The following is a 21,651-nucleotide window of genomic DNA, read 5'->3' as shown; positions in this document are numbered from 1 at the left end:
ATCCTATGAAATCATTTAAGTGCCACAAATGCATTTAATCACATCGCACCTAGAGACAGATATTCATGAGAGGTTTGTGTGTGTTTGTTTGTTTAAGGAAAATAATCCCTCAACAGAATATGTTATTCACCAAGGGACTGATACCATTTCAGTAGGAGTTGAAGTTTACATTACATTCTGAGGGCAGAATTTTATCTATAACAGAGGTGGGTAAACTACGGCCCATGGGCCACATCCGGCCCGTGGGACCCTCCTGCCCGTCCCCTGAGCTGCTAGCCCGGGAGGTTAGCCCTGGGCTCCTCCCCTGCTGTTCCCCCTCCCCCATAGCTTCAGCTCACTACGCCACCGGCGCAATGCTCTGGGCAGCAGGGCTGCGAGTTCCTGCTGGGCAGTGCAGCTGCAGAGCCCAGCCTGACCCGGTGCTCTGTGCTGCACGGTGGCGTGGCTGGCTCCAGCTGGACAGCGCAGCTGCCTGTCCTGGTGCTCTGGGTGGTGCAGCTGTAGTGCCGCCAGCCACTGGTGCTCCAGGCAGCACGGTAAGGGAGCAGGAGAGTTCGGGGTGGTGGTCAAGGGGCGGGGGTGTGGATAGGGGTTGTGGTGGTCAGACGACGGGGAACAGGAGGGTTGAATGGGGGCAGGGGTCGGGGGCAGTCAGGAATGAGAGGAGGGGTTGGATGGGGTGGCGAGGGGCAGTCAGAGGTGGAGGGTCCGGGTGTGGTCAGGGGACAGGGAGGGGTGGATGTCCCGGGGGGCGTCAGGGACAGGGCCGGCTCCAGGCACAAGCTTACCAAGCAGGTGCTTGGGGTGGCCAGTTCGGAGAGGGGTGGCAGGTCCAGCTGTTTGGCAGCAATTCGGCAGACGATCCCTCACTCCTGCTTGGAGCGAAGGACCTTCCGCTGAATTGCCGCCGCAGATCGCGATCTCTGCTTTTTTGTTTGTTTGTTTGGCTGCTTGGGGCGGCCAAAACCCTGGAGCCGGCCCTGGTCAGGGAACAGGGAACATGGCGGGTTGGATGGGGCAGGCGCCGTTAGGGGGTGATACGCGGTGGGTGTGTGTGTGTGTGTCATATATGGGGCCGGGGCCAGGCCACACCTGTCTGTTTGGGGAGGCACAGCCTCCCCTAACCGGCCCTCCATACAATTTCGGAACCCCAATGTGGCCTTCAGGCCAAAAAGTTTGCCTGCCCCTGGTCTATAATGTCCATCTGGGGAAAAGCCATACTATAACAGAGCAAAGCATTTAAACAGCTGATTAAATCAGGCCTATTTCCTCCACTACCAATGCTCCAGAGTGAACATTTGAGTCCTGCTGGTGTAGGAAGATTAGCCCTATTGATGTTTTGTTTCACTTAAGGGTTTAAATAGCTAACCATTTTCTACCTGATCTTATTTTGTATATATCACACCTTGTGCAGGTGGTTATTTACGTACTTACATAGTTGTGATAAGGTTTGAAACTTCCTTGAAGTAACTACATTTAGTAGCATCAGATGCTCTTGTAACTTCAAGTGCTTTTGAAGATAAGGGATATAATACACGGGGCATGGAGTGGGGGTAGGACACAGAATACACTTTGCTCACTCTCCATGTGTTTGATCTCTCTAGATGTTGATAATTGGTGGTGGCGTGGCTGGGCTTGCTGCTGCGGGAGCTGCCAGAGCAATGGGAGCCATTGTCAGGGGATTTGACACCAGGTAGGGTAAGAAAATATCAGTTTAGATTCTAAAATACTGTACTTAGGTTTGTATAAAACATCCTGGGCAAAATCCTGCTCTTGGTTACATCCGTGAAATTCCCTTTGAAACTAAAATTCATCTCTGGTGTAAGACAGTGAAGTGAGCACGCAGAAGAGCCAATGAACACATGCGGTATGGGTATACTGGTACATAAATTCCCTGCTTGCACATGCGCGCCAGGCTTATGCACATTCAAGTTGGCTGCATTCAAGTCCAAGGTCTAGTTTGGATCAAAATCCCACTTGCAAGATAATGCAAAATATTATCATTTAGATATGGAAAAAGTCTAATAGTACAGCTGCGTATGATATATAACTGATTTTTTCCAATTCACTGGTAGTGTATTAAGTTCTTGAAGTCTTGGTTCAATGAGAAAGTTTAGAAGAAGCTAAGATACCGCTTAGTAATTATGTCCAGGATCCTGAGAGGAGAACCAGAAACCCTGAATTCAGTGTGGTTCTGCTTTGGTGCAGAGCTTCTCTCATGCAAAATTAGAGCCTATGTTGTTTTTCTTTGCTGTAAATTAATGTAACAGAGTTTGCGAACTGCTGTCATCTTGCAACTGGTAATGTAATCATTGCCTGCCTTGATAAAATAGCAAACTGCAATAATCCAATACCTGTCATCTCTGTACTTTGCATGCAGGCTGCCAGCACTGGAGCAGTTTAAATCCCTTGGAGCAGAACCTCTCGAAGTGAATATTGCTGAAACTGGAGAAGGTGTTGGAGGCTATGCAAAAGAAATGTCCAAAGAATTTATTGAAGCGGAAATGGCATTATTTGCCAAACAGTGTAAAGAGGTGGATATTCTTATTAGTACTGCCCTTATACCAGGTAAGGTGCAGCTTTATGATTATTGCAGACTTAAATATATGTTCCTATGAACATTTCCAGATTAGTGATATGAATACAGTTCGACAATCAATAGCAATTATGGATGAATAAGGGCTTCAGGTTTGGGCTCCAGTTAATATTTATTTCATGGATTAGAATGGCTTCTTTTGAATTGTCTAGGTTTAGTATGATTAGTATTTTATTATTTATTTCCAGTAGCACCCACAATATACTAGATGTTTTCCTTGCACATCTTCAGTTTCTGTGGTAGAATCTTGCTGTATACAATGATAACAATTAGGAGATTTTTACTTTTATTTTTTAATTTGCAATAGGGAAAAAAGCCCCAATCCTAATCACAAAGAATATGGTAGAGTCAATGAAGGATGGATCGGTAATTGTGGATCTTGCATCTGAGGCTGGTGGCAATGTGGAAACGACTCATCCTGGAGAGCTTTATATTCACGAGGTCTGTAGAATAAAAGTCAACGCTTATTAGAAATGGTTGAAGTGCATATAAAATTGAAACAATATTGCAATTGTCTGAAGAAACTAAAAAATAATAAACATTCTAGTAACAAAGCACTGGCCATGTTTCCTTGAAGCCATTGCATGTCTGTCATGAATACTTACTATTGTGTGGCAGGATAATAAAGCAGAGTCTTTCACTTCACAAGTAATGAAACCACAAATTGGAATACTGTCCAGACACCATTCCATCTTTGAAGATTTTATGCTTTGTGATTTTTATAAGCATGGTTACAGTGTCTTTAATAACCGTATTCATAAATGCCCTTAAATTCATCCCCAGAGCTTTACTAACAAAACGGTGGAGCTGTCCAAAGTCCAAGTATAGTAAAAGCAAAGGAAATTTGACTTAGAGGTTCATTTTATTTAATCACTTATAAAACTAACAATGGTCAATTTCACTATTTAACAATACTGAACTGTCAATTTTAACATAGACAATTGCCATTCTTAGATGAAGTTTGATTTCATCTGTACAATGTAGAACTGTAAAATGATATAAAGGTGTAATTATTTGTCTGTTGCTAAAACATATATTTAATCTGAATTGTTACAAAGGACCAGATTAAGCCACTTTTCCATAACTATCTTCCGCTTCCCAGTATGGCCAGCCCCAAGACTACAAAAATCATGGAGTCAGGCTCCAAAAATAATGATGTGTAAAAATATTAAATATTGAGGGTTTTTTATTTGCCTCCTGGTGTTGGAACATTTAGGGTTCATGTTTTCAAGTGTTTCTCTGCAGTCATGAGGGTTAGAAACTTACTTTTTTCAGTGAAAGCTGAGACTCTAGTTGCAACATGGTTCTAGCAGCTGGGGCTCTACGAAATATGCTAAATATCATGAGACGCATGATAAAATTCTGAGAGTTTAGAATTTAGAATTTAGAACTTTGCCTACCTGTGCCGCTGGACTCTCCAGGCTGGCCTACCTGACTTCCCTTCCATCTGTGCATCCTTTGAGTTTATCTAAGGCTTATAATAAGACCTACAGGTACTTTAAACCAGCTGCTGGTTGGGTCTGGTTTGGGTTACTCACTTGGGTTTATCTCCCAGTCCTGTGCTTAATAGGACTGGTTGGGATTTTCCATCCAAATAATTTTTGATGGAAAATGTGATATCTGCAAAATCAATATTTCCCCTCTGACAATTTAGATCTTTCTGAAATGTTTTGATTTTCCATCAGGAAAATTGAAACAAAATAAAATATTTCATTTTTGGGTCAGGTTGTTCTAAATTAGCCTCTAAGGATAGAACCAGAAGCAATGGGTTTAAACTGCAGCAAGGGAGGTCTAGGTTGGACATTAGGAAAAAGTTCCTAACTGTCAGGGTGGTTAAACACTGTAATAAATTGCCTAGGGAGGTTGTGGAATCTCCATCTCTGGAGATATTTAAGAGTAGGTTAGATAAATGTCTATCAGGGATGGTCTAGACAGTATTTGGTCCTGCCATGCGGGCAGGGGACTGGACTCGATGACCTCTCGAGGTCCCTTCCAGTCCTAGAATCTATGAATCTATGAAATTAAAGTATTTCACTTGGTTGAACTGAATTGAAATGTTTTGTTTTGGATCAGCTGAAGATTAATCTGTATCTTCCTGAAGGGCTGTGGACCTCATGGGAGTTGTACTTTGGGTACTCCAAGACCCCATTCTCCCCTGTGGTCTAGTCTCCTTGGCTGGACTACTGTCCAACCATGCACAGCCCTAGTGCTCAAGCTGTAGTTGGTGTTGCTTTGTTTCCTCAGGTATCATCAGGAGTGTGAGGCCTGCCTGCCTCTTTACAAACATATAAGGACAACTGTTTGAAAAGATAAAAATGTAAAGGAGGGGCAGCTCTCTACTCATGGTAATGAGAACCTGAAGTAGGGAATGAAGATCCAGCAGGCAAACACACAGAGCTTAGGGTTTTAGCCAATATCTTTCTGTTGATTAAGAAGAAGCTTTCCCTGGGAGCAGGATATCCCATAACTTCTTACTGTAGGGTTTCAGATAGTGGGGACTGTATGAACACTATGAATGTTACATGCAGTGTTACAGCTGTTCATCTAATTTTCCACCCTAACTAGTTCCAAAACCATTAACTGCAGCAGTAGCTTTAGAGTCCTGAACTATAACAACAAATATTCTTGAAGAAGATAACATTCTTGATGTGTAATTGTTCTCTGAACAGAGAGCAATGATAGACCACTATTCCCTGCCAACCTCCCATCAGAGATGAGGTCTCTCTGTAATCCTTTCTAATTTTTCCCAAACTTCAGAATTTTGTACCTTTGTCTTTGAAAGGAACTGACGTTTGAAGCCACTAGGGGTCACTGTGGCTTCACTGCAGGGGAGGCACACAAAGCCCCCTGTAGGAGCCAATGGCTGTGCAAGCTGTTAGGATGGGATATACTAAATGAACAATTAAAATGGGGCATAGAGCCTTAATAGCATCATTAGAGCCTCCACAATATTCTAGACAGGGGCTAGTAGGATGGGGCTATGTTCTGGAAAGTCAGCTGCAAAGAGCAATTCCAGCTATGGTGTTTCAGTATTAACTTGCACTGATATTGTCTGTGGTTGCCATACTTGAATATTATATCCTTTGCCTTACTCCTGAACGTGTGTTGGAGCCAGCACCTGTGGCTACATATGGGATAAGCTGGCAGCTGCACAATCCAGATGGCTAATAATGGAATGCGTTATAATGAGGATAAATTAAAAGGAAACCCCCCCAAGAATTTAGGGCACAGCATCCAAGGTACAGCATATGCAGTTGTTTTGAGAGTATAGGCTTAGAATTATTTTATTTTCAATAGTCCACAAACTTAAGCTTTAATACTGTGAGATGTTGGTAAGGAAATTTTATCCTCTTCTGTGTGTTTGCAAAGAATAGAAAATGAAGGTATCTAAAACCATATCTTCCTTTTGGAACTAATTGGAGTGCAGCTAACCTGGGAAACATATTGTGCAATGTGATCTTTATCAGACAAACAAAAGGTGTTTTCAAACTTTAAAAAGCGCTTGACTTCTTATTCTCAAAATAAGCACCATATGGTTCCCCAACTGGCCTCCCAGCTTGTTCGGTTTCTGGCTTGCTGACAAAATTGCTGATTTTTTTTGGTTTTTTTCTGTTCAGACATCAGAGTAAGCTATTAGTTTTAAAAGAGAGCCCTTAACTTGTAAAACAAAGCGTTGGAAAGAAGTGTCTGCAGTAATATGTGAATTTGATTTATAAGCATTTGTAAAATATGCATCAGGTCTGTGGAGAACACATGAAAAGTTTTCAAGATAATACATGAAAAGGTTTGACATACATTTATTTTTCTTTCTCATCAGGGTGTGGTTCACATTGGTTATACGGATTTGCCAAGTAGAATGGCAACTCAGGCCAGTAGCCTGTATTCCAACAACATCTTGAAATTATTAAAAGCTATTTCTCCTGACAAAGAATATTTTCATTTTGAGCCAAAAGATAATTTTGATTATGGGACTATTGATCATGTCATTAGAGGAACCATGGTAATGAAGGTGAGTTTTAAGCTCATTTTTAAATTGCTGATAAATGGGTATAAAAATGTATTAGGTAGGACATAAATGGTCCTGTTAGCCAATCCAGGAAATCATCTCAGTGGCTAAATCTTATATTCATAATGGTGCAATGCAGGCAGTTTATATTTTAAATGTTGCTAGCACTGAGATATTTAGGGGCAAAATATAGATTAATAAAAGTCTCAAATGAAAGCTGTGCCATCGATTTGGGATTCAAAAAATAAGAATTCAAGACTGAGGATTGATCCATTAGCTCAGTGATTTGGGAGATATGAATTCAAGTGTCAGATGAGGTTTCTTGCTCTGGGATCAATATGTGCTGGGAACATGAGAGGATGTATTCAGCCAAGGAGTGAGATGGCTGGGTGGAAGTGTGAGCTATGCATGGTTCTTGAAATAATGTTGGTTAGTGTTAACATTGGAAGGCTTCTTTATTGACTGGAGGATGTTTCTGCGATGCAGTCACATCAGTGTGGGAGGAACAAGGGCACTGTTGCTTAAGACAGTAATATTCTTCTGAAGGAGTAGTGTTCAACCCTCAGTGTATGGGAAGGAAAATGGGATAGAATGCAACCCCATACAACTGCCCCTCAACATCCTCCAGAGTCTATCTTAGTAGCAGAAATCACCACCCTTTCATAAATCTGCTGCCCCTGTCACTGAGGGAGAAGGGGCAAGGAAACTGAACAGGCAATGAAATGACAATTAAGTCATTTGTGTGTTGGCTGAGATTTTTTCCAAACAAGAGAAATTTCTTTGGCTAGACTGATTTTTTTTTTTTGCAAGGATGTTTATTTTCGATGGAATGTAGAGTAAGGAGTAATTCTGTTGATAAGGTGAATTTACAAGGATCCATATCTGTCTTCAGGTATCATTAGACCAAAACATAGTCATGCACAATAATTAAATATTGGCAGGCTGAAACTAATGTGTGTCAGAGGAGTTGTTAGAGAGAAATGTAATAGACCTGAAAGATACCAGGCCAGATGCTATGCTGCAACTCACGGGGCTGGAGAGGCCAAAGGTGCTTTTCACTACCAACTGAATGCAGCAATCAATGCTAATTTGCAGCCCTACGGTTATTTAATTAAAAGATAGATTTAAAAAATTCTAATTTATTAAAACCAGGATCTTTACAATAAAGTTATCTGTGCTCCTTCATCAGTGTAATAAAAAATAAAGGCCAAATCCTGTATCTTTACTCATCTGAGTAATCCGTGTGCCTTCACTGAGCCAACTCCTATGAGTATATGTCATAGGATCCGACCCTAATATAATGGAGGGCAAGATGCCACAGGAATCCATCATAGTCATTGTCTTGTTCTGTCACAGGAAGGTAAGAATTTATTTCCAGCACCTTTACCAAGAACAATGCCACCTTCTGTTCCTGCTAAACAAAAAACTGTGCAAGAACTAGAATCTGAGAAAAAAGCCTCCATCTCACCATTCAGAAAAACCATGACATCAGCTGGAGTTTACACAGCAGGTAAAAATGATTCACCAAGAAATATTTGGCTGCACAATCCATTTTGTTTGCATTTCCTTCAATCTGCATGGCATTTAAACATGTCTTGCTCGGAATAAGTTGTATTTACTTGCAAATAAAACCAACTCCTGAACTGGAGCTATGCACAGTGTCTTAATACTGAGAAGAAGAAGAAAAGGTTAAATGATCTGCTAACTTAAGTTACTTTCCATGTGAATGAGAGTCTAGAAAATGGGGAAATGGTAGTAGGGTATAGGTTAGTTTTCTGATGTTCTATGTTAAATCATTCCATACTTTGCATAACCAAGAAACTTGCCCTGCTAGTAACTGCATATATAATAAAGAGACAATATTATATCATGTATGGGCCAGATCCAAAGCCCATTGATATGAATGACTCTAACTTCAAAGAGTTTGGGATCAGGCTTTTAATGCACTATATATTCCCAAATGTCATTGCCAGTGCTCTGGTTATTATACCTTGAAAAATACTGTGTTAAAATGGAAAATAAAACAGATAACAAAGTTTTGATTTTAGCTAGTAATGTTTTCACTCATAAACAGCATTGCATTATTCTGTCTTTATTAAGTTTCTTTAAAAAGAACAAGGGTAGAATTAATATAAAAATCATCTTTAATGTAAGTGATGACAGGACATTTTAACACACCTTTGTGAGGGGTGTTCACCTTCTGAAATCTTGTGCCAGATAAATGAACAACAAAAGGAGTAGCCATTAGTCCAAGGAACAGGATTTTCTGGCAGTGGAGAAAATGGATTTTAAAGGGGTGGGGGTGGAGGAAGATCTAAGAACTTGCTTTCATTTAGCAAATCTTCCCTAATTCCATCCTTGTGTGGGATCCAAAAAACCTCCCACATGGCGTCATCACAGTGGTTTTGCCATCACTGGGTAATCAGCTTCTAGATAACTTCATTACTGAATACTGTCCTTGGAGTATAATCACTTTATTATCCCACTCTGGAGATCTGTTTTCTTTGATTAATGCTGCCAAATGCAAGTTTAAATACTTCAATAAAATCTTCTCAGGCTGGTTAGCACTTCAAAAATTGACACTTCCCCACTAAGAGCCAGATTCTGTCACCCTTCCTCATGAGTACTACTCTGCTCAGATGGTGGTCCAATTGATTGTACTGGGTCTTTGTAAGTAGTAAAGTGCTACAGAATGGGGCAGAAACTGACCCTCAGTAAATATATAAATATATATATATATATATTTCAGCCATGTATCTGTCACGATGGTGCACTCTTTTCTTAGAGGAAAAACAATTTTTGAAATTTGAGTTTGTATGGCCAAGAAGACAAATATTGTACTGAAGGAGATAATAGAGTTTCTACCAGTGGAATATTGTTGAAATGTTTGTGTGGTCTGCTTATTTCAATAATATACAGCTGCTACACTGTGATCTGTTTTCCTATTAGAGCACTGAAGGTTGTGAGACGTCATTGGAGAATCAATGCCATTTTTCATTTTGCTTTTTTTGATCAACTATTCTGCTTTGCTTTGCTCAAGCTAAGTATTTTGCATTTCAGAGATTTTTATTGTTGGCATCTCCAGCTCTGGATCCTAAGGCTGGAACAGATAAATTGGTGAACTGAATTCTACTCTAGGCAAGGTTTAGTTCTGGCAGAAACAAGGAGTAAAAGTTATGCATATAAACGCATGTCTCAGAGCCTTCTCCTGCTCTCATTGATGTCAAAGCTTCATTGGAACAGGGTTGGGGTCTTGCTCTGTTTTCATTTTACAACTAATAAAGAAAAGTGTCTTTTTATTCTTCTGAGCATGTGCTTTTCTTTTTAGGCTTGACAGGTGTTTTAGGATTGGGGCTTATTTCTCCTAATGCTGCTTTTACTCAAATGGTGACCACATTCGGTCTCGCTGGACTCGTTGGCTATCATACTGTCTGGGGTGTCACACCAGCCCTGCATTCACCCCTCATGTCAGTAACAAATGCAATTTCTGGTAAGTGCACTCCTTTCTTGTGTGTTTTGTTATGAGAGATTTAGGGTCAAAATCTCTGCTGGGACACTTATACAGATGGGGAAACTGAGACACAAAGGGGGTAAGTGACTTACCCAAGGCCAGAGAGTGAGTTACTGTTATAACTGGGATTCGAAGTCAGGAGTTCCTGCCTCTCAAATCCTTGCTTAGTGCTCTAGGCAGTTCTACCTTTAGTTTTTACTTATATCCCCAGTGAAGTTCCCCACAGAGAATCCACTAGAATCACACAGCCCAAGGGCTGAATGAGAACCATCCCTTTTAAAGATAAAGCCAATCTATTGGCTATTACAATTGTATAACAGATACAAATATCTGTGTGAGGGATGATAGGGTGGGGAAGAATGTCACACAAATCATGGCAATTACAAGAAGTGGGTATGCCTAGCATCAGTGTATAAGGCACATTGTAGGCTCTATTCCTTTCCACATCCTTTTTCTCACTTTGATCTGTGTAGGGGCCAGCTTGTACCTGGCCCTTTTATAGCTCTGTGTGTGTGTGGGAGAACGCAAGGAGTCTGGTACTACTATAATCCCTACTCTTGGCAGGGAGGAAGTATAGAGACTCTTCTCTTATAGGATAGGTCTACACTGCATCCTCCTTATGTCAAAGTATAGAGTACCTATTGCACGCCACACACACATCCCACAGCACAGGTACAAATAGCCATGTAGATGGTGAGGCACTGTTTAGGTGAGTAAAGACATGCCCGAGCCATACCCTACATGACTCTCTATACACCCAAGCCATGACTCCCTCTTCTACACTACTGGAGTTTTTAGCAGTGTAGTGACCTACTGCTGGAGCCTCTCCCTGCTACAGGGTACTGAGAGGGGAGTATGGTGCCTTATCCAATCGGGACCCTTCTCCTGCACACCTGGGAGCTCTGGGAAGGAAGGCACAACCCCTAGTTTCCATTGGCCACTCCCTACTTCCCCCCCAAATGGCCCTGTGGGTTCAAGGCACAGTCTAGCCCCTTGACTATAGAGAGTGTGTGTATTCCTACATGCCTGCAAAGCACCTAGCACACACCCATCACGGTGTGAATGATGAATAATAGTATAATAGTGATCTTACAAGTGGTGTGCTGTACCTTCATAGCTGGGCAAAAACTGAATTTCTTGGAACCTAGACCACAGCTAAGATTATCGAAATGTGTCTTCACTCAGCTTCCTGAAGAAGTGAGATGCAATACTATCTAAATGTGATGGATTTCATGTGGTAATAACCTTAGCAATACTCTACTGATATTATTTACTAATCATGATTTTTAGGTTATTTTAGGTTGGGCCCCGCTGTGCTGGCACTGTTCAAACACAGAGTAGCAGACAGTCCCTGCCCCAAAGAGTTTACAGTCTCAATAGACCAGACAGGCACTGAGTGGGGAAAGGGCTAGAACACGCAAGCAGAGTGAACAGTGTGATGGCAGCAAACATCACGTTAGTGACATAATCATTGGGGGTGGGGGTAGTTAGGAGGCGATAAGCTAAATGGAGAGAAAGGTGAGGGGAGAGAGGGTGAAGGGAAAAGGGCAGGGGAGAAGAGAGCAAGAGGCAGGTGTGGAGAGAAGTTGAGGTGAAGAGACTGCGAGGGAGAATTGGGAGAGGGTGGGAGCAAAAGGGCACAGAAAGTCCAGTCAAGACCATAGAAAGTTCTGTGGATTGCGGGAGGTCCCTGCTTTGGCTGCTTCTGCCCCTACCGGCTGCAGCTTCTCGCTGGTTTCTTCCTTTCTGCAGCAGATCAATTATTTATTAATTCTTTGGATGTATTTTGTCATCAAGTATTGATTTATTGTGTTTTCTTTAGGTCTTACTGCTGTTGGAGGTTTGGTTTTAATGGGTGGATCTTACCTTCCTTCTAGCTTGCCTCAAACATTAGCCTTACTAGCTGCATTTGTTTCTTCTGTCAATATTGCAGGTAAGCAATGTTTTCCTCTCTATCTTATGATGAATACCTGTGTATGCTGACTTTATAGGAAATATTATACATTTCTGTACATTGGTGCATGACATTTCTGTGCTCTGTGAAATGCCAGCTGCTAAAATGGCTTCTAAATTTGCACTTGCAAGTTTTCGCACACTAAAAACCTTCATTTACACTCAGACACTGGATTGTGAGACATTTAACTACCCTATGTGCACACACACATGCTGTTCACATTTGCCAAAATGGGCATGCCCAACACTGCATGTGCAGATTTAGAATCTGGACTGAGTCCTTGTTGAATTAAATTATAATTTGTTGAAGCTGAACATTTTACAGGCCAGAGATTTTGTCTGTTGGCATTTTTGTGTCTGAATTTTAATGGACAAGGAAATAGACAAACTGATAAACTGGATTATACTGTAAGCAAAGTTGGAGGCCAGGAGAACGTCCCTTTGAAAATTTGGCTCTAGTGGTATTTTAATTCCCACGGATTTCTTGCACACAACCTTAAATAGATTAACTTGATTTTCTAATAGTAAATGCCTATGTGGAAGCTTATGTTAGGAGTAACAGTTTCTGTAGCAGAAATAAGTAGCTACCCTGTAAAGCCTCTGCTCTTAAAGAACACAGTAAAGGGTAAACACTATCACATTTTACCCATTTCCCTCCTCAACCGCAACACTGTAGATATTTCTAGTATTCAGTGTGACTAAAGTTATACACCGAAGACAATAATAATAACCTAAATAAAAAGAACGAGAAGTATTTGTGGCACCTTAGAGACTAACAAATTTATTTGAGCATAAGCTTTCGTGGGATAAAGCCCACTTCATCAGATGCATGCAGTGAAAAATACAATAGGAAGATATTCACAGAGAACATGAAAAAATGGGGGTTGCCATACCAACTCCAATGAGACTAGTCGATTAATGTGGGATATTATCAGCAGGAGAAAAAAAAACTTTTGTAGTGATAATCAGGATGGCCCATTTCAAACAGTTGACAAGAAGGTGGGAGTAACAATAGGGGGGAAATTAAGCAGGGGGAAATAGTTTATAGTTTGTGTAATGACTCATCCACTCCCAGTCTTTATTCAAGCCTAACTTAATGATGTCCATTTTGCAGTTTCTCGCTGAAGTCTGTTTTTGAAGTTTTTTTTGTTTGTTAAATAATAGCCCACGAAAGCTTATGCTCAAATAAATTTGTTAGTCTCTAAGTTGCCACAAGTACTTCTCGTTCTTTTTGCTGATCTAGACTGACACGGCTACCACTCTGAAACCTGTACCTAAATAAGTGGCCTGATTTTCAGAGGTGATGAGCATCTGGCGCTCCCACTGAGGTCAAAAGGACCTCAGCATCTCTGAAAATCAGGTGAAAAGACAGGTACCTAATTATGAACGTGGATGTCTAGCTTTTCAGGCACTTAGCTTTGGAAAGCTTCAGCCTACAAAGACATCTGTGCCAGCAGCCCAGCATGCATGAACAACCTGATAATAACAAACCATTGTACAAGCACGCCACAGTGGAGAGGGGGGAAATGGTTAAGAAAACGAGATTCCCAGGGCTCATTATAAACAACTGCAAGCCAAAACCCATTTTCAAATTTCACTGAAATACCTGTGTGCCAATTTAACTTGGATCAGACTCCATGTTGTAAAGTATTTTTTCTTCGAAAATGTTGCAGTTCCAGTGGGAAGCTAAAATATCAGCAAGGGAATAGCTAGAAAGGCTTTCGATAATCTCTTAATCAAGTATAAACCTAACACTTGAAATTGGAGAGTATGTGACATAGTATATGGTGCTTATATAGCTCCCATGTCGGTAGTATTCAAGCACCTTATAATCTTGTTTTAATGCTTTTATCCTCTCAAAATCCCTATGAGGCTAAGACGTGCTATTGTCCCCATTTTACAGCTGGGAAACTAAGGCACAAAGAAGCTAAAGCCCAGACTTGTAAAGGTTTTTAGGCATTGCTTCACTCAACGTTGCAATGCCTAACTGATTAAAGGAGCCTAAATCTCATTTTCAAAAGTAATTTAGATACGTAAGAGCCTCACAGACTGTTAGTGGGATTTTGGCTCCTCAGTGCCTAAATCCTATTGAATATGATATTTAGGATCCTAAATCTGTTAGGAGTTGCAATGCTGAGCCAATCCAGTCCAGGTTCAGGGGCATATGGTTGGGGGAAGGCTCCTTGCACTTTCCTCGTTCACTTACACACCAACAGTAGGGCTGGTCACAGTCTGACCCCTAATATTATATTAGCTGTATGGAACTTCTCCAGCCTCTCAATGTCATTGTGCACAAATCAGTCCTGATACATTTGAAAATTATTTTTTACCTTTTCTGAAAAGTTGAAGAATGAATGAAGAATTCTGCTGGCATTTTAATTATGGCACTTTAGAGAGAGGAATGTTTTGGGGATAAAGTGCCTGAGGAGTGAATTCATAACACCAGAGGATTACTTTCTCTAGGACATTGAATCAAATTCCATGGTTGTCTGTCTCTCTTTCTCTCTCTCTTGCTTTCTCTATGTCAGATAGTTCTTCCTCCAGTGAATAAGGTTCATTCTTGTTTTGCCATGCTGTCTGTCCTCTATTTAAAGAGCTTTCTCTGTCCAACAGTCGCCTTTAAATGCCCTGTTCTCCATCTGACCACTGACAGGCAAATCTTGTACCAGCTGTACAGCCTGTGTAACAGGGTTGGGCATTCATGCCATCGCTGCAGAGGAAGGAATTGGGGCAGCAGAAGAGCTGGTTCATGATTTCTATTGCAGTCTCAAGATTGCAGTACTCTCTGCTGCTCGTTTTATCTAACTCTGCAGGTCTGTGGAATAGCCAATGGATTCTCAAACTCCCAGGCCCACCAGTCCCTTCCATGGCCTGCCCCTACCCAAGTCTCCAAACTTCTACTACATTGTGGAGTTCAGCTTTGTAGTGTGCAGGGTGTGTAGGTCCCATGCATGGCCTCCCAGAATCCTCTCCACTTCCCTTTGCACTGTAGGATTACAGTAGTCCTGCTGCATCCAATGTGACCTCAGAGGAAAGAGGGAGGTGGGATGATTTGGCCTTCAGAGCAGTAAGTTTGATGCTGAAAAATCTTATTAAAAAAACACAGCAGTTTATTAACAGAACTGAATATTCTAGTTCTGCAAGGGACAGAAGAGAAGGCAGTTTGCTAACCACATTTGAGATAAATTTGCAACCAAAATAGTTTGCAGAATGCAAACATAATACAGAGGTAACCCTCACCTACTGTAAAGGAGTGGTTTTTATTTATAGGAATGTACATGCAAGGACTCCTGTCTTCTTAGTCTTACAGTTCAAACATATATTTCCCAACAGGCGGTTTCTTAATTACACAACGAATGCTGGATATGTTCAAACGACCTACAGACCCACCGGAATATAATTATCTCTATCTCCTCCCTGGAGCAGTGTTTGTTGGAGGATATGGTGCCTCTCTTGCCAGTGGATATAACATTGAACAGGTCAGGCAACATTCAGATTTATTTTGCTCAGTTATCAAGTTAGCAATCTAAGCAGCTAGGCTCAGTTGTGCTAGCAAAGCTAAATAAATGAAGGGCCTGATTCTGCAAATACTGCTGGCCTTAATAGTTACCAGTATATATAGTAAGGGGCTATTCACAATAATAGGTACGTGGCTCAGTATTTGCAGAATTGAGCCCCTACTTTTTAGTATTGGCCAAACTATTGACTTACATGGGCCAATATTCTCCATTCCTTTTCACTGGATGATGGACTCTCTGGTTTCCTAGTAAGCTGTCCACCACTAAGAGCGAGGAGAAAACAGTTTTATAGCCTTTCTGTATCCCACAGTCCTTATTCGAGCAAAACTCATTTCATTCAATAAAAGACCGCAGAATTTGGCTCTGCATTTCCATTCCATGATGGTCTATTTGTCCTTTCATGAGTTTCTTAAGGAAGGTGAAATACAATCAAGTTACTGTGTCACCTTACAGGGAAAAAACTGTGCATGTGTGAGTTTAAAAAAAAAGTTTGTTGAAATACAGCATGGAATTTCTGAAGTAGACGGTGGTAGACGTAATACTGTTCAATACTGGCTTTTCTGAATCGCTTTTTTATAGTCACAAAAATCACAGACTGCACTTTACATCATTTCCCAGCATCCTAGCAACACAAAACATAACTACCTCCTCTATAACAAACCTCAGAATGTGCTCTTGTTGTGTAGAACAGAATCTTTAGACGTAGCTCTTTGCAAGAAGAAATTCTTCAATCGACTCATCAACTGGAGTGAGCAAAACTGGTGACCTAAAGAATATATGTACTTGCAGGGACCCCACAGAATCAGTTACTTGCCTTGGCATGACAGTAGTGTTTCTGCATTGGTTGAGAGGTTCATCGTGCTGTCCTGGCAAGATTTGGAAGACAGAATTTCTGTGAACTCTTTGAACAGGTTCTTTCTGCTTTAGTAAGAAACCCTCCTGCTCTCTTTTTTAAAATGATTATTATTTACTATTTGCTGAGCACCTTGAGAATGCGTGGCAGTTTATAGGCATAAAGGTATAGAAGGTCTCTAGCCCAAGGAGCTTACATTTAAACTGGATAGACAATGCAGTTCTGCTTGTGCAGTTGAATTAAGCTTCTTAAAAGATTTACTATTTCAACAAACTTTTTTTTAAAACTCACACATACACATTTTTTTTCTAACATCTTTATTAATGACTTGGCAGTAGGACTAGACAGCATACTGATCAGGTTTGCATTTGACACAAAGCTGGGGGAGTTGCAAATACTTTGGAAATTCAAGAGATCTTGATAAATTGGAGAACTGGGCTATAGACAACAAAATGAAACTCAACAAAGACAAATGTAAGGTGCTACACTTAGGAAAGAAAAACCAAATGCACAAATACAGAATGGGAGATAACTGGGTTGGCACCAGCACTGCTGAGAAGTACTGGGCGTTGTCGTGGATCACAACCTCAACATGAATCAGCAATTGGGTGCGGTTGCAAAAAAAAGCCAATGCTATTTTAGGCTGCATTAACAGAGGCATAGCATGCGAGTCACGGGAGGTGGTGGTACCACTCTACTGGGCACTGGCTAGGCATCAGTTGGTGTACTGTGTCCAATTTTGGTCAGCAATGTGTAGAAAGGATGTAGAGAAACTGGAAAGGATCCAGCAGCGAGTGACAAAGTTGATCAAAGGGATGGAATGCAAACCAGATGAGCAAAGGCTGAAGTAACTGGGTATGTTCAGTTTGGAAAAGAGGAGATTAAGGGGGATATGATAGTGGTCTTCAAATATTTGATAGGCTGCCATAAAAAAGATGGAAAAAAGTTGTTCTCTTTTGCCACAGAGGGCAGAACAAGAGGCAATGGTTCAAACTACAGCATAGCAGATTTAGATTGAACCTCGGAGAAAACTTCCTAACTGTAATGACAGTAGGAGAATGGAACAGACTGCCTAGAGAGGTTGTTGAAGCTCCTTCACTGGAGGTTTTCAAAGGAGGCTGGATAACCAGCTGTCTTGGATGGATTAAACACAACAAATCCTGCATCTTGACAGGGGCTTAGACTAGATGACCCTTGTGGTCCCTTCTAACCCTATGATTCTAATTCACCTCCAAATTCTTAGCTGTTATTCTAAATACAGACACCATAAGCTGAGTCATCATTTCGTTTCTGAGATAGTCTAAGCAGCAAGCTATGGTTGCTGAAGACACAGAAAGAAAGTATTTTGTGAAGCAAATGGCCTGATAGTAATCAGAACCCCTAACAGAATTGAACTGGTCCACTCTTACTAACCCTTAGGACTTCCCTCCACCCACAAAGGTGATCATCACCAAAAATCTGGAGAAACTGAGGTATCAATTTTCATTAATTCTTTAAAGTACTTTAAACAAAACCATTTCAGGAAAGGAAGCTGATAAATATCCTGGAATTTATCAGAAGGTCATTTAGCAGTCACTAGGCAAAGTAATAGAGCTTATTTCCCAAACAGCTGTATCAGGGATAGTTTTTCATTGGGACCCCATTCTTTGAAGCTATACTAAACTAATAGTCTAGGATACCTAATACTTCTGTTAAAGGAATTAAACAATACAATTGACTCCAGGAAATAATACACCAAAGAGTGCTGATAGTAAAAATGTAATATCTAATAAACATCTTGCTGAGCTACAGAGCAGAAGAAGAACTGGGAACAGTAGTGGATGTTTATAGCTTATTTTCTAGATACACTGAGCTACTGATTTATTTGTCTGCTTCCTGGATTTGGACCTAACACCACAAGGACCAGGCCAATAGTTAGAAAGACATTGGGCCAAATTCTCTGCTGGTGTAAATAGGCAAAACTCTATTGAAGTCAGAGGAACTGCACCCATTTAAAATGTGGCCATTAGGTGTTTCCCAAATAGTAACATATTTGAAAAAGTAGGATGTCTGTAGGGGTTACGGATAGGATTCTAGAAGGAGAATTATCTGGTACTTTCTAATAGAGCTGCAAACCTGAATGTGCAGCCCAAACGGACACCATTCAAACTATTTTAGTGCTAGTCCTTATAGCCTGTTGCCTGGATCCTAATTATGATATTATGTAGTCACATTTATAGTAATAACCTGCAAAAAATAATCTATGACAGGTGGTTGTCAGCTTCAGCTATTGATTTAGATGAATGGCAAACAGGTCCATTTGCAATGCTTTGGCAGTTGTTTGGTGGAAAAGGTCTCTTTAAAGCTAATCATTCCTGAATCCCAGAAAAGCATTTTGTACGAACAAAGCATTGTTTAGTCGACATATTTCTGCACCCTTCTTTGACATGCCTGCAAGCGCCCCTGTTGGCTACGCTTACTAGGGTAAATGGCCTTTAGAAATATTTACTCTCAGTATTTTCTCTCCTTCTCCCTTGTATAGCTATCTGGGCACTGTCCTGACAAATCAGAATGGCTTGCAGCAACCCGTAGCTAGTGCAGAAAGCAACCTATCACAGTATTGCAGACCATTTATGAGACCCTCCATTTATGATAATCCCATTTTTGACTACCCTTTTGTTTCTCCCAGCTTGGAAAGAGCATTTTGGATATGTGTCTTTTGTAGGGGATCTCATTGTCATAATTCCTGGGCGAACTGACCCCTCCTGGACTCTCCAAGCACACCTTCTCTAGGCCTCATGCCATTGCCTGTCTCTTGGAGAGGAATCACATGATTGTCCCATCTCAGATCGGGCCCTGGGTTGCAGTCCCATGGTATTAACTATGATTTACCTGAGCAGGTCTGACTTATGCCAGACCCTGCAGTTCTGTTCCTGCCAGGACATTAACAGTGGTATTCAGTTATCAAGCAGCCTCCTTAAAGCAAAGTATCATTTATTTAGAACAAAAGCATTTCAGGGAAAACATGTCTAAATAATAATAATAATAAAACAGACTGCACGCATATCAGGTTTTCCTCCTAAGGCCTACCATTTCCTGGATCTGGGGAAGGCCCAATTTCTTTAGATTCCCTCCACAAGTCTTTCTCTCTGTCATACTGTCATTCTGTCAAGCCTCCCTCCTCCCCTTGCCATCCCCCCTAACCCTGGAAGGCTTTTGACTGTTTGATCTCCATGTTCCAAGCCTGGCACAACAAGCTTGCATCTTCTTTGGCGACATGATGCCTGGTCCTTGAAGCTGATAATTTTGCCCATTGTCTTTCAAGTGTGTGCATGGGTTTTCTTCTCTGGGAAGCCATTGTGTTCCTTCCCACAGCACAATATAAGTTAGATCAACAGTTCCATAGAGGAAAATCTTACAACCCTACACAGTAACTTGCCCTCCCTGACCCAGTCACATATAATGTTCATAAAATTGTTACATCTCAGTATTCATAACACTGTTACATGTCAGCTCTACTTCTGCCACATTTAGCTCTTTGGATTTCCATTTTTGAAAAGCCCCTTTGAACAGTTCTTGAAAAGTACAGCAAGCAAAAGATCTTGTGATGACCTTTCTGGGCTTTTATGAGGGGGGTATGGAATGTCTTAGCTTCATTGGTTACGAGGTGATTAGAGAATGGTGGGTATGCAGCCTATATTCTTTTTGTCATTGTCGCATTGTTTTAGATTCATGATTATCAATGGATTCAGTAATACAGGTGGGGAAAAAAGTAACATTGAGCTTTTGTGCTGTGAAATAAAATCACCATGTGCTTTTCAAACACAAGAAAGAACACCACATGTTATTTATAAATGCATCATCATGTAGGGATTTCAGAACATTTTGTGAATCAAAACACTTAAGAATCAAAGTAACAGAAAATCAATGGGAATGATCTCATAGCATTACAATCTCTAAAATGCAGTTTAAATGACTGATTCGATAAAATGTGTTTCTTCCCCACACAAAGAAACTGCTGATTAAAACCATTTAAAAACACATCCAATGTAAAAGATGGTAAATCTAGCAAAGATAATTATACTAAATTACTTTAAGCTTGAACTAATGTGTTATTAGTTTGTTACTCTAGGGAGAGAGTAGTAAGAACCCACACACATACACACTTGAAGATGAGTCACAATGGCAGGGCAATGACGACTAATGCAAGAAAATAGTAGTGCAAGGTTATGGAAATAACCAAAAATATGTACTTAAATATATGTCACTGGGGATTAAGGCTGTGTATTTGAGAAGTTTAGTCAGTGTCACCGCTGCAATGTTTGCAGAGTGATGTGACAGAGAAATACAGGAATGGAGAATCGAAAGGAGACAACTTAGGGAAGTTTCAGCACCTGGGGTTGAACAAACTGGACTCCTCCACTAATATGCAAAGAAGAAATCTTTCATATCTTAAACCATAAACTCTTGGCATTGAAACTTCCCCTCCCCCTACTCTAGCTGGGGATCCTGGAGGTTTTGCAACACCCTTATCTTCTACCAGGAGAGAAGACGGATGTGCAGTAATGCTGTGCACTACATATTAACTTTTGCATTGTTTTACAGATGATATATTTGGGCTCAGGTCTTTGCTGTGTTGGTGCACTGGCAGGATTGTCTAGTCAGAACACTTCTAGACTTGGCAATGCCCTAGGTATGATTGGGGTGGCTGGTGGTGTAGCAGCTACACTAGGAGCACTGAACCCATCACCAGAAGTACTCGCTCAGATGTCTGCTGCCATGGCAATGGGTGGTACAATAGGTATGTACAACACATTGTACAATTCATGTAGCCTGACTTCATACCGCATTCATTAGTGGTTTATTAACCAATGAATAATTCTTTATTTATAATAGGATGAGAAAATACATTTGGAAAGTGCATTAATGCCTAAAGGTGGCAATCTTGACTAAGAGGAGAACTTAAGATGGTGAAGCAGATATGTACAAAGCTTATAAATTGTTTTTAAATTTGGTCACATGGCTTAAGCTTAAAACATACTTTTTATTTCTAGGAAGTATTTTACCTGAATATGCACTTGCTGGCAAGTTACAATCAAAGGAAATAGTAACCATAGCTCAAAATGGTGGCTGTCGTTATAGAGTTTATGATTACAGTATTTCCCAGAGGTTCCTTTCCCCATTTTCCAGAGCCTCCTAGATTACCTTTCGTGGCCTTGTTTGGAATCCTGAAAG

General features: G+C 40.8%; 1 protein-coding gene across 1 annotated transcript in view; it reads left to right on the top strand.

Annotated features, from left to right (window-relative positions):
• Positions 1-21,651, top strand: part of LOC117883803 (NAD(P) transhydrogenase, mitochondrial-like) — a 74,537-nt gene that overhangs the window by 36,125 nt on the left and 16,761 nt on the right. Inside the window, exons 6-14 of the mRNA XM_034783567.1 lie at positions 1,605-1,693; positions 2,381-2,568; positions 2,904-3,037; positions 6,414-6,605; positions 7,959-8,112; positions 9,931-10,092; positions 11,936-12,046; positions 15,400-15,545; positions 21,022-21,217. Coding sequence (XP_034639458.1) covers positions 1,605-1,693; positions 2,381-2,568; positions 2,904-3,037; positions 6,414-6,605; positions 7,959-8,112; positions 9,931-10,092; positions 11,936-12,046; positions 15,400-15,545; positions 21,022-21,217 — 1,372 coding nt within the window. The remainder of the gene's footprint in view (positions 1-1,604; positions 1,694-2,380; positions 2,569-2,903; positions 3,038-6,413; positions 6,606-7,958; positions 8,113-9,930; positions 10,093-11,935; positions 12,047-15,399; positions 15,546-21,021; positions 21,218-21,651) is intronic.

Source organism: Trachemys scripta, chromosome 10, assembly GCF_013100865.1.
Source record: "Trachemys scripta elegans isolate TJP31775 chromosome 10, CAS_Tse_1.0, whole genome shotgun sequence".
Classification (NCBI taxonomy): Eukaryota; Metazoa; Chordata; order Testudines; family Emydidae; genus Trachemys; species Trachemys scripta.
Note: the sequence above shows the minus strand (reverse complement) of the source record. Positions and strands in the feature narration are given on the sequence as shown.